General features: G+C 45.5%; 1 protein-coding gene across 4 annotated transcripts in view; it reads right to left on the bottom strand.

Moving 5' to 3' along the window:
- The window catches only part of NUP188 (nucleoporin 188), a 1,828,090-nt gene that overhangs the window by 1,444,683 nt on the left and 370,231 nt on the right, over window positions 1–13,176 (bottom strand). For all 4 annotated transcript variants that reach the window (XM_069609202.1, XM_069609203.1, XM_069609201.1 and 1 more), the window contains exon 8: window positions 3,587–3,706. In XM_069609202.1, coding sequence (XP_069465303.1) covers window positions 3,587–3,706 — 120 coding nt within the window. The remainder of the gene's footprint in view (window positions 1–3,586; window positions 3,707–13,176) is intronic.

Raw genomic sequence — 13,176 nt, 5'->3', positions numbered from 1 at the left:
ATTCTGAATGCCAAAGGAAGGGTTGAACTCTATCCTTCAGTTTATACGGAGATGCAATTCAATACCGAATTTAAAGCTCTTTAAACCTTGACTACAACATCAAGAAGCGGTTGTGTGTGCCTAAAACAGACTACATTCTATTCTTTACTTTAACAAGGCATACCTTTCACGAATACAAAGTTAAAGTGTATAGAGCATTGCCCAAGCCAAGAATGTTCCCTTCTTAACAACACCACCAGGCTTTATCGAAGTTGAAAAGCAAATGAACAGCATCGTGAAGTTAGTAACAGTGGATTGGCCCAAGAAAGACGTGTGCAAGCATTACCTGAAGAAAAGAGAGTGGCACCAAGGCTTCAGGGTAATTACTGAGGCTGAAAGTGGGCAGAAAAGTAGAAGTAAAACTGGGGAAGGGAAACTGGTGGCTTGTAAAGACTATCCTGAAGTAGACACAACCTGTGGCGCCAACGACTGTGGAAAACAGAGAGAAGTGAGTCTTAGAGGCAAACTCAGGTTGTAATTGTGTCAGACAGACGAAAGTCAAAGAGGCTGCCCCATTGAAGAAAGCTATTCAGACAAAGAGTACCTTGCCTACCAGAGGGTGAAGTACTTTAAAAGTATATCTTGTCGAAGCCTGTCTAAAAGTTCAAATCATTGTAGCTGTGGTAGTAGTCCAAAGTACTGAAACTGTGGTGGTATATTTAAACGTCAGTGGATACAACATTGTAGAAGACTAAACAAGGTGGAGCACTGGGAGACCAGAGATAACTGTTCTCATAGTAAAAGGAGTTGTTGAAGTGGAAGTAGCAGCACTGAAAAATCATCCCGACAAATATACCATTGTGAATGATAAAAACGTTTTTCGTCTCTTCGCTCACACTGCTGTGCACGTTTTGACTGACTCGCGCCAAAGCAGAGGGCGATTGCAGTACCCCCTCTTCTCTGACTAGGCTACGCTTAGGACACTCCTGGCGAGACGGCATACATCACTTGATGGCACACTACGGAAGCATTCCAGGCCGGCAAGTTTTTTCAACTACAGAATTACGGCAGCACCACAAGCTCAAGTCTTGCCTGACCACTTGTCTTTCACCACACGCCAGAGCCTTCTAGAGACACAAGCGCCATCAGGAGAGCGTTGAGCTTCTGCATTAAGCACACAATTCGGACGGACATGTTGCTTTTGACGTTTGGTGCTTTTTTGATGTGCAGGTGGACCGAAGGAGAAGCCTCTTTTCTACCCTTCCACCTTTTTTCGTGGGTCTTCAACTCAATGACCTGAGGAAGGTGGATATGCAGATCTTTATCCCCATTACCGCCGAAACGCCAATTATGTGAGTGGATGACTACAGTGTTTTCACGAAAGATTGTTAGTTCACAGTTTGGGACACAGCTTTTCTCAGTCTTTCTATCTAATCGTTTGTGACTTTTAGTTTTGTTTCCCCCACTGCGTTTGCTCACATGAACTCCAGGTATTAAACCTTGTTTTGAAATGTGAACCTTCATTACTTTTCCACACACAAGATGTGTTTTTGGTCTGAATTGGCAAATTTGACATCTCAGTCTGTTCACGCCTGAAACTGATTTACGTTCCTTATTTTGATTTTCTTTTTTAAATATTTATGTTCAATTTAACGATCACAATCTGTTTTATTTACTTTACTGTTTACATTCATGCAATTATATTCTTGTAATGCAAACACACATTGGCAAAAAATGGTATAACTCAAGGTCTCTGTGTTTTTTCTGGCATACAAAGTAACAATTAACTAAACTTTTCCTTTAACAAATTAGTGGACGGGCCAAGGAGCTTCCTAAATTAGTACAACCCTTGAGCACCCAGCCCCGAACGTAGCAGTTGCCTCCTTTTTGATATATTTTCCCCTTACTGCTACTCTGTTCTCCAGGGCACACCAAACCCACCGATCGGTGGCTCGTTTTGTTCCAATGATAAAACATGTAACAAGAAATCCTAACTGTTTTGTATATTAACAGTGTGGATATTGAATTTTCTTTTGAACAGTGGCAAATCTTCATAAAGAGGTGACCAAGCATCATGGCCACGAGTAGAACTGGTGATAATTTGGCTAGAAACGGAAAGTGGATATTTTTACCCAGGCAAAGAGATTTGTTGCCAGTGGAACTTTGGTTTAATAACTTTTACTTTGAAACATCAAGAAATGATTTCTTCGGCTGAACATTTGCAGAAGTGACTTTGAATCCTGGGGAAGGGCGATTAACCAGGACAGTGGAAGGTCATTCAGGAACTGTAAGTGTTATTCAAGAGCACCAAGGGGACCACTCAGGTGGTGATAGTGCACAGTACATATATCCTTTAACATTAACATGTCAAGTTGTATTGCCATATATTTTCTTTGTGTGTTTGTTGTTTAGTGTGAGGGCCAGTTATCCTATGTTCTAGTGCGTTCCCTTAGCTTTGATTAGGCAGGGAATTCCTCAGCAGAGTAGGAACAGCCAGGCATTTTTGAATATTATTTTAAGAAGAAAATGGCATACTTTGATAAATCATGAAACAGTTGTCCACCTTGCATTACCAACCCCTCACATCCCCCTTCCCTCTGGCAAGTATAGTCAATTGTGAGGCGTTTGTTTTCGGAGAAGACAATGCAGAGCAAGACGGGCTCGAATCCCAGTCCTGTGCTTAGAGGTTGGTCTCTGGTTTTAAGCGCATAATAAAAAGATTAATGAATGGCTCAGGGGAATTGTAGTCTAAAACAACTAGAGGGACACCAGGTGCAGACTCCTGCCTTAAAGCACACGAAAGACTCTCAACCATACACAATTGCTCCACACAAAACCCCACTGCTAATCCTAGTCAAAGGACAATGCAAGAATACAGAAAATATATCCAAAAATGTTACAGGGCAAAACAATATAATTTGATTTCTTGAATTCGGAGTGAAAAGATGCACGACAATCTGTAGACCAACAATAGAATGCTCTGGATGAAACACAGAGAACAATTCCTGAGGAGTTCAAAGGAGGGAACCCCACACAAAAGCTCTGGCTAAGGCAATCATATGAAGGCAGGTTATTAGGGGGTGTGAGAGAGGTCGGAAGAAGACAGTTTAAAGACAATCTCACATTGCTCGGAAAATCAAGCTAGCATATACAGATGGGAATTGATATGGTGACAGATGTGAAAAGGAGCACCAAAGACAACTTGGTGCCAGCTGTATTGAATTTTCAGTTCTGGCTACTGACGCAACTATTCATAGCATTGGGAACCAAACATGGTTGGTGTGAAAAGCACATTCATGAAAAATGTAACTAAGGCTATTGGGCGCGGTTCACAGCTCTCCTACATGAGTCACTCTGAGCTTTCACACAGAACAGAATCTAGCTTTTGTGGCCCAGTCACTGCCCTTTCTACCCGGGAACAGACTTCCCTGTAGCTAAGCCACAAACCTTGCACTGCACCAGACTTCCCCAGTCGTAGCAAGCATCCCATGTAACAAATTCAAGAAGTTGAACTCCAGAAGTAACACTCCCTTTTGGCCCAGTCACCAAGGTGCCATCCCAGTAGGAACCCATCAGAGCAGCCCAGTGACGACACATTAGGACCTACCATAAGGTTCCCGTGAGTCTCCCATGTTGGAGCTTCTGCTCTGGAAAGGTCTTCAAACTGTTTCCGGGTCTTTGGAATCAGGTCTTTCTCCAGTTTGTCAACACACTTCAAGTACTCCACCTGAAAAAAGATTTAGAACTATCAAAACAATAGATGCGAAAATCAAAAAACATTGAAAGCCTGTGTGAAGCCGAGCACAAGAGTGAGTGCTTGAGATATGGCCAGTCAAGGCGAAAGACTTATGAACAGACCTAGGTCCATAAAAATGTGAGCAATCGGGACAGGGTGTCAGTCGGTGTGAAGTTGGCTTGGGTGTCAGTCAAATGGAATGCTCAGGCTGGCCACAGGTCATCTGAGTAACAGTATGCGAGATAAGTCTCCAATAATAACGCATGAGCTTGCAAAAGGCCCCAATGTCCAGGCACATTTCTGTGAGGGTGCATGCCTGACTTGTATTGGCAGTGTGTCAAGGAAGTGCTTAAGATCTGTATCCATGTCCAGCTGCTTATGGTGACCACTATACATTGTGCAGATGCGTGTGTACGAAATGTGTTCTTCGATCACTGCTTCCTTTAGATCAGAGATGAGTCGCTGTCCCTCAAGCGTCCTTTACTCCAAAGTGATGTGAGAAAAAGAAAAGTCTCATCTCACTACCGATAAGATATGCATGTCATTGTTGTAAGGATTTTACAGGGCCCGTTTGCAGCCTCAAGGTAGCTCAGACCACATCTACGTTGCCAGACTCCCCCAGGGGTACATGTGACAAAGCAGTCAGAGGCTATACTCGAAGGAAGGTAATCTTGCACATATAGAAGCTCACATCAAAACTTTACGGATTACGCAGGAGCAACCAGTTTATAAATAAAACCATGTTTAATACCTCATTTTACTGGGAAGCAAGGTTTAGACATCTGATATGTTAGTAAGACCCACATGATAATACTTCTCTTAACACAAAGGGATGCAATGTAGAATAAAGGTTAGTATGCAAATATCCAATTCTAAGAACAGCAGAGATTCAACCTAACATAGGAATAACATTCTGCGGACTAGGCAGACCTACAAGCAGTCAAGTAAAGCACCTAGGAAAAAGGCCTGCAGAATACTGTGAACTGTACTTTGCTCCGTTATCAGCATTTAACAAGAGACCATCATGTCAACCTCAGACTCCACAGTAAAATTTGAAATCGTTTTTAACCCCCTAACTGTACACATTGGCATTAAAATGCAGAATGGGCTTGGCCCAACCTTCCCAGTAGATGCCACTTTGATTGCAATGGAAATCAGAATAGTCCATGGCAAAGTTCTCCTGACAGAAAAACATCATCTGGGGATGAAAGTAATCATGGTTACAACAAAGGGTAGGGCCTGGTCAAATTCACAGTGGGCTGATAATGCAAGTGGAACGCTGGCCTAAAAGAGAGGTAGATGTCCTGAACTCCGACTGAAATGGAAGGTACAGGCGAGTAATAAGTTTAGTCTTACGGGGGAATACCTGGAGGGTAATATTTATTAGGAAGAGCTGGGTACTTCCTAATTTTGTCAAACCCTGAGCTCAACTATGTTATTAAAGTTGTACTGCTGTACATACTGCAATAGCAATCATGTAGCATGCAGTAGGACAAGTGTGTGAATCAATACTAATCTTCAACAACATACAGATGCTATAGAAATAGTGGTGCAGGCCAGTTTTTGCAATTTAAAGGGGTAATCTCAACAGGCCCACCATGGTGACAAACGGTGGCGTTCAGAACACAGAATTTCAACACGATCAAAGTAGTATGGGAAACAAGTATCGGAGAGCAAAGACATACTAGCCAATGCTCTGCTGATGAATGGCTTATTCAACTGAATCCAGGAAAGTTCGACCCCACTATGGCGGTTTCAGTCTGCACGCTTCTTCTTTGGTTCCTCAGCATTGCTGAGCTACACCAGAGACACAGTGACATCAAAGGTGACACTCTCCAAAACCTGAGCCTACAGGGACCACGCACAGGAACCCCTTGCTGAGTTCCAGCTAGTAGGCTATGGCAGCATCTGCTTTTCTGCAACTGCAGCCTGTTTTTCGGCAACAGAAAATTGAGGCAAGCACAAGGATCCATCAGCACTAACACAAACATTGAAGTAGAGAGGAGGTGCCAGACAGGCACTCTAAGCCACATCGAGCTCTGCATTCCAGTACAGCCCCTTCAGAATCACAGGGCAGGTAAACAAATTGGTCTAGGCAGCCAAAGTGAAAAACTGGGTAGCCCGACATTTTTTGCAATTGATAGGATGTTCTTTTGCACCCTTTTTATCATGTTTTACATTTTATCCACATTGCAGTAGATCTTCTTTGGCACAAATGTATAAATACACCTTCTAAAAACAAACAATGGAAATGGGCAGACTCTTCTGAGGGGAGCCTACAGACTTAAACTGTAAGCAGGCCTCAAGATTTGCACTCACCACTAGCCATTGACTAATGATCGACTCTTGGCGAGTAAGAAATGGTGTGCTATGTGCATGTGGATAATGCAGTGGGCAAGTAACATTTTATGCCTGGCTAGTAACTGTGAATGTTTACTCCTGTGTACCTGTTCAATTGTTTCGTTGCACAATGCATTGTGTACTTATTGTCACGGCCTTGGGATCAGTGGAAAACTCAAAGACAAGGTCCAAATTAAAATTCCTTATGAGATACATCACACAAATCAAGGGAATAGTGTCTGACTGTGCGTGCCCAAAGGTGGAGTTTGGGAGTATAAACAAGTGTAGTACCTTTCATTTAGGGCTGAGCTTGTCAGGATTAAACATTTGTCCACCTAATATGCCTGGAGCCACAAACCCTGCTCATCTTGACAGGCTCTAGGTATCAAACTCTTAAGCGGCCTGTGGGCCCTGGAATGACCCTACACTATTTCTGCTTCCTCCTCCAGATTTTGGTGACCTTCCCCCTCTTGATCCTGATGATCCTCCTCTTGATCCAGAGTATAACGTCTTCCAAATCCTAATCTTCCACCTCAATTCCTAATCCCCCCCTCATCCTGCTCCAGATGATTATAATCCTCCTCTTGATCATGGTCCTCCTCCCAATCCCAAACCTAATCTGCCTCCTGATCCCAATCCTACACCCTCACAATCCTAAACCGCCTCCTCCATCTGATCGTAATCCCCCTAATCCTTTACTCATCCTTATCCTCCCCTGATCCTAATCCTCCTCTCGATCCTACCTCTCCCACCTCCTTCCGATCCACCTCTCCCCCGATGCCGATTCTCCTCCTTGCCCCATGATGCTGATCCTCCTCCACCCCTGCCCTCCTTCATTCTCCCTTCTACAACAGATCCTCCACCTCCTCCCACATCTACTGATCCTCCACCATCTCCCACCACATACTGATCCTCTACGTCCTCTTACCTTTTACTGATCCTCCCAATGATCCTCCACCTACTCTCTCCTCTTACTAATCCCTCCCACCTCCTCTGACTGATCCTCAAACTTCTCCCTCCTAACTGATCCTCCACCTCCCCTTCGTCCGACTGATGCTCCACTTCCACCCACTGACCAGCCACTTCCTCCCACCTTTTTACTGATACTCCACCCCTCCCTCCTGAACCTCCACTCCTTACCAATCCTTCTCAGATCCTCCTCTCTTCCTTTGTTTCTCATCCTCTCCTGGCACATGGTTTCTGTGTTCAGTCCCTACTTTCCAGTCTCAAGCTGTGTAGTAGAACAGTGAGGCTAATTCCTTTGCCTCACATCCACCTCCCCCTCTTTTCCGACACCATCATCCTCCTGTTTTTTTTCTTTACTCCTCTCACCCCTATCTTCCTCCTCCTCCTCCTCTTTTCTTCTCTTCCACACGGCTCTTCTTTATCGTATCGCACCTTTTCCATCTCACTCCAGTATTCTCTCCAACTACTCTGCTTTTTTCCCCACCTCCACTCTCCTCTTTGTACCTCTTCCCCCTCCTCCTAAATCATCCACACCAATGTTAACCAATGCTAACCGCTCTTCATCAACCAATCTCCTGCCGTGGTCCTCCAGAACTACCTTCTTCTCCCGCTGTCTTTACTCCTCGCCGCACTGCCACACACTGAAAATCTTGCAGAACTCCTATCTCCCAAGTCCTCTCCACCAGGCCTGGTTCCCTTTTATCCCCAGAATCTCAAGGTCTGGGTTAGTGTTGTAAATTTGACCATTTATGAGCATCTATTCGGACAGATGCAGTGACTACGCACAACATTTCACAAGGAACGCCGGCAGCCATGTTTGTTTAGTGATGTCACAGATGGCAGAGGCGCCCAGGTCTAGGATTGGCTGGTACAACTAAACAGCACAGCCCAAGAAGCTGTGAAATCTGAAAAGCGGCAAATCCACAGAACATGCTTCTCCCTAAGCGAGCGTGAACAAGGCATAAGCATGCAATATGAATGGTGTGTGGTGTGAGAAACCAGAAGGTGTCTCACCCACTAGTCCCCGGGCATCTGTCATCCAGGTGGCCAGGACACGGCCATCACTTTTGAGGTTCACCTGGGTCAGTGGTCTTCGGTGAGTGGGACGCTGGATGGTGCGACGCAGTATCCCCTTCCCTTTAACACCTTTACCTCCATCCTACTGGGTAGGATATTTAGGAACTCTAGCCCCCCCACACCCTTTTACAACAAACGCTTTCTCACTGACCGCCTGCTCTAAAGGAAAACAGACTAACACCCAAGCCGTGTATCTGACATGTCCCAATACTATGGTCAAGCGAGGTCAGGCAATTATCAACAATCACTCACACCCGACTTCGATTACACTTCCCCACACTGAGCGAGGAAAAGCACACGAGGAAACAGCAGTTTCGAGGCAGCAGTTTGATATGATATGGCATTTATAACGAGCCTATACACAAGTGTTTCAAGGTGCGACGAGGCAACGGAGGAGGAACAGAGGGGAGACGGACAACAATCTGACTAGGCCAGGTGGCATTGAGATTGTGCAAGTGCAGGGGGAGAGGGGAAAAGTGAGAGGGGAAGTGGATAGGGCAGTGCAGTACATAAGAAACAATAAATACCAATAAATAAAAACCAATAAATAGAAAGTGCGGCCAGCTGGTGGCAAGTGCAAGGGTATGAGCAGACAAAGTGTCAAGTGCTGGTAGGAGGCTGTAGGCATACAGAAACAGCCACAGGGTGCAAGGGCTGCCAGGGGGCAGTGCAGGTGTGCAGCTGGCGAGGAGGAAACCTGGGCCCAAGATCAGAGGGTAGCCAGGTGGCCAGTGCAGTTTCAGCCATGAGTTCAGCGTGGGAGAGGAAGAGAGAAAGCAGAAGCAAAGAGGAAGGTCTCGAGGTCAGGTTTCAGAGAGGCAGGGAGGCTGTTCCAGAGAGAAGCCCCAGCCGAAGAAAGATCTACCACCAACTCGTTGCTTGGAGAAGCAGCTGACCATAAGGGAGTTAAGGCGGATGAGTGAAGAGCTCGAGAAGGAAGATATTTAGGAAGAGAGAGTTGACGGTATTGAGGCCCCAGACCACAAAAGGCCTTGTGGACAATGCAGAGGGTTTTGAACTTAATCCTCACAGCCACTGGGAACCAGTGCAGAGATTTCAATCCTGGGGAGATTCGATCCCTGGGTGTGAGGCTAAGGACAAAGAAGAGAAGAAAGACAACAAAACAGAAGGGGATCGCAATGAGTGAAATTCCCTTGACCTTTTCGACAAGGAACCGTTACTTTCCGAAGCCCCGAGAGAAAGCCTAAGACCAGGAAACCAGGCTGAACAATCCTGCACTGTGTGTCAACGATACCTGCGGCCCACCCGTGCCAATAATCAAGGCGAGGAGAATCACCTGCCACTGTGGTACCGTCCTTGGCTCCAAGAAAAAAGCCGCTACAGTGAAAGCAACACAGCCGGTGAGTTGGGGAGACCGATACAAGACCAGTCTGTGTTGAAGCCAAGGTTGCAAGCAGCAACATTGTATGGCGAGCGCTGGAACGAACATTGTTAAAATGCGTGCGATAAGAGACACAAGTGAAGTTAAACTACTGGTGAGTGAATGAACTTTCAAGCAAGCTACAATACCTTTGGCTGAGTGGTCCGGCACCGCGTGGCTGTTCAGTCGAAGATCTCTGTAAGGTATCCAGTTGAGCAGTAATAACAGTAGATACATTTGATCTGAGCCCGGGGGAGGGAAATCATTTGAAAGTAAACAAATAAATGTGAATCAAGTGGTCCTGCGACGGGTCAAGCAAAATCCTGCACACAGTTGAAAGTCTTTAATGTTGATGAATTAGAGAAAGTTTGGAAAAGATACATGAATCTGGTCTGAGCCTGGCAGGGGGATTGGGCTGAACAGTAAGTCATCCGAGAAGTTGTATATAAGTGAAAATCCTAACATGAAAGGAACTGTACTGTTGGTTGTGTGGCGTCAGACCCTCTGAAATAAGACTTTAAATGACAAAGAGACTTTAGCACAGAAGGACCTGGTGTTGAATCGTTGAACTGCATCCACGTGCTAGACCAGCTAGAGAGTGTGCTAAACTCGAGTGTGCCGCCTTCTCCCGTGCTGAAAACGTGGGCAAGGGTAGCCAACGGCTTTTCCTGACAGAACATTCATTGAACACTTTTCTTTGGCATAACATTATTTCCCACACGATTTGTATTTAGAAGTAAGGATTGGCAATAGGTGTATTAGTATAGGCCCTTTTATTTTGACAAGACACTACTAGGACTGCGTTATTATTTGATGGTCGTAGCTTGCTCCCATCTTTAGATTTAGGTTTCGATAGGCATTCTTCAAAACACAGTTGAAGTTCAATAAACACCCTTGAACTGTGATAACGTGCGTCTGTCTTACTGTTTGATACCATGCCTTCCTTACAGTAGGCAGACAGGATAGCCAACCATGTGACCTTTGAGAACGGGTATGCAGAGAGTCCAGTAGATTGAGGAACATAGGACTGGAGAGGCTGAGCAGTAGCAGCGGGAGATGTTTGGGAGATACAACTCCATGGATGTGAGCACTGAGAACTGCAGATTAAGCACTATATAATGATACAACATATAATGTAGAAGACTATGAAGTGCCGGCTATATTCTTATTCTGGACAGTGTTAAGACAGACTTTGGGAACCAACCCCGCTAAAGGAGATACAGTGTGGAAAAGTACAGTTAACCACACAGAAAGCAAATAAAATATCAGAGTCTGCATACATGTATACACATATTTTAATTAGGCCTTTAGAATTAAGCAAGTGAACGCTAAGAAAACTAAATGTCACAAAGCACACATATAACACATATACAAACAGTTGGCAGTCTCAAAGTAAGACTAAACTTTACACCAATAAAAGAGTAAAGCAATTCAATGAAGAAAAGTAATGAACCGGTAGCCAGTAAAGGGGAAAGACTGATGCATTAAACCAACAACCATACACCCTGCCTTATAATTATAAAGTGTGACGCTTATGCTCAGCAGCTCTTTCCACACAGGTAAGCAGGCCTCGTGTCTCAACTGAGTCAAGGTTCCAGGTAAGCACATAAGAGAGGGGTAGAAATGCTCAAGAGTTCCCCCGCAAAAAGCTTTGGCAAAACAGAAAGGATGGTAGAAAAGTATTTTAAAAGAACATTTGTATTTAGAAAGCAAGTACGAATTTTAGGAGTACACAACTTAGACGACATAAGGGGCAACCATGTTGGTATACTAGCTTTAACTCCACCGAACAGAGCCAGGCAAGTGCGTGTTATGTAGTGGACATTGCGACCAAACAATCCTTTAGGCAGGAACACCACACTTACGCACTTTACTCAGATTTTCTGAGTGAATACTCCTAGGCTACTCAGTCACTGCAGACACTTCAGCCCATGGTCCTGTCGATGGAGGGCCACGGGCCACAGGTGCAGTGTCTCAAATGTCACAGAGATGCATTTGCAGAGGATGGGAAGCACATCAGATGCTCTGGGGAGACTTCTGAGGCAAGCTTCTGGTGCAGGAGTTTAGTCAGATTGGTCCTGCCAGTCCAAGGAAGTATCAGTGAGGGTATTCTAGGTTTGCAGCAATAGCAGCACAGCTTTAAAAGAAAATGGCTTTGGCAAGGCTGGTTGGCCATAGCAATAATCTTCTTGGACTTCAGCGATGAGTCCTCTTCTTCAGGGTCTTGGCTCCAATGGACCAACTCAAGAAGGGCTTCAGGACTCCCCTTATCCATAATTCAGGTAATAGCAAGGATCTGTACCATTCAAAAAGGTAAGGTCTGTCCAATCGTGGACAATACTCTCTCTATCCTAGGCATGGGCAGTCCCACACTAATCCAGGTATCCTTCAAATCCTTCAACCCCAGGCTGCTGTTAGGGAGAATTCTCTTATAAGGCTAATTTCCCAAACCTAGTGAGTCCCCAGCAGCTTTGCTGGATTTTTGGGTTTTTTTTCCCTTCTCCTGCTACGAGCGACACTCTTTACTCCCACTCTTAGACATGATTTGAGGTGCTTTCTGACTTTGTATGTGTTCATGGGCTTTGGGGTATCCTCTTTTTACTCCATAGGGCACCATCTGTTTTTTTGTGTGTGTTACACAGCACCCTCAGTGCAGTAACACAGGGGTGTCACAGTGACCCCCAAATAGACTCCATACCCTGGGACTGACTACTGTCTCGCAGGGCATGTAAAGTCACCATTGGCTTGATGAGTCCAAAATTGTGACCAGAACCAGTACAAACCATCATGTTGTGGAAGTACTGGTAAGGGGTAATTCGATTGCCCCTGGGTCTGTTTGAGGGGGCACTGTCCCGTCCCCCCCCTTGTCGAGTTTCTGGCTGGTGGCAGTGGTTACCACACGAAATATTCCTTCGGAATATTCTCTATGGGATTTTCCGAGTGATTTTAAATGCACCACTTTTTGGTGCAATGTTAAAGATACTGCTGGTTTATTTATTTAATATTAAATCACCGGCTGGGTCTTTTTGCCAGAACTCTGTTCTAAAATGGCATATGTGTCCGTCTCTGTAACTCTGACCAAGGTCGATCCCTTTGTTCCACTATTTTTGCGGGCTTCTCCACAGAAGCCCTCCAAATGGTGCCACTCTGTCTGGATTCCACAGGAAGGGTGGAGGGGGGAATTGGCACCCTCGACTGCGTTGCCTTAGCAACCCAAGTCGCACTCTACTCTGATTGGCCCAGTGGTGAGCCACCCGGCTCACCACTTAGCATGTGTGATTGACAGCTAGGCTGATGAATGGGGGTTTTCTGCATAAAAGCAGGGCCTTTGGGACTGGAACTTCAGAAGTCGCCACAGGACCTAAGAATCCGAAGAGGGAAGAAGCTGAGCCACCTGCAACCGACGACACCACCGGTGAAGCCCTGCTGCAACAAACTCACCACTTTTCCAACGACAAGAGAAGATCTTCTGCTGGAGAGTCTTCTCCCTTTGAGGTGGTAGGACCAACCAGTTCGCCCTTTTTCGCTTCCAAAGATGTCACTTGGTCGAATCGCCCGTGCCAAGCACCCCGGCGGCCGGATAGCCAAGCTCACCACTTTTGACCGCGAATAAAAGGACTGCAACCTTTTAATCGGGAAACTCCGCGGCTGGTTTCATCCCTGTGCAGTTCAATGACTCCACATCCCCTCCTCGACG

The sequence above is a fragment of the Ambystoma mexicanum genome, chromosome 8 (genome assembly GCF_040938575.1).
Source record: "Ambystoma mexicanum isolate Mex_15411 chromosome 8, UKY_AmexF1_1, whole genome shotgun sequence".
In the NCBI taxonomy this organism is placed as follows: domain Eukaryota; kingdom Metazoa; phylum Chordata; class Amphibia; order Caudata; family Ambystomatidae; genus Ambystoma; species Ambystoma mexicanum.
This window is presented reverse-complemented; position numbering and strand designations above follow the sequence as displayed.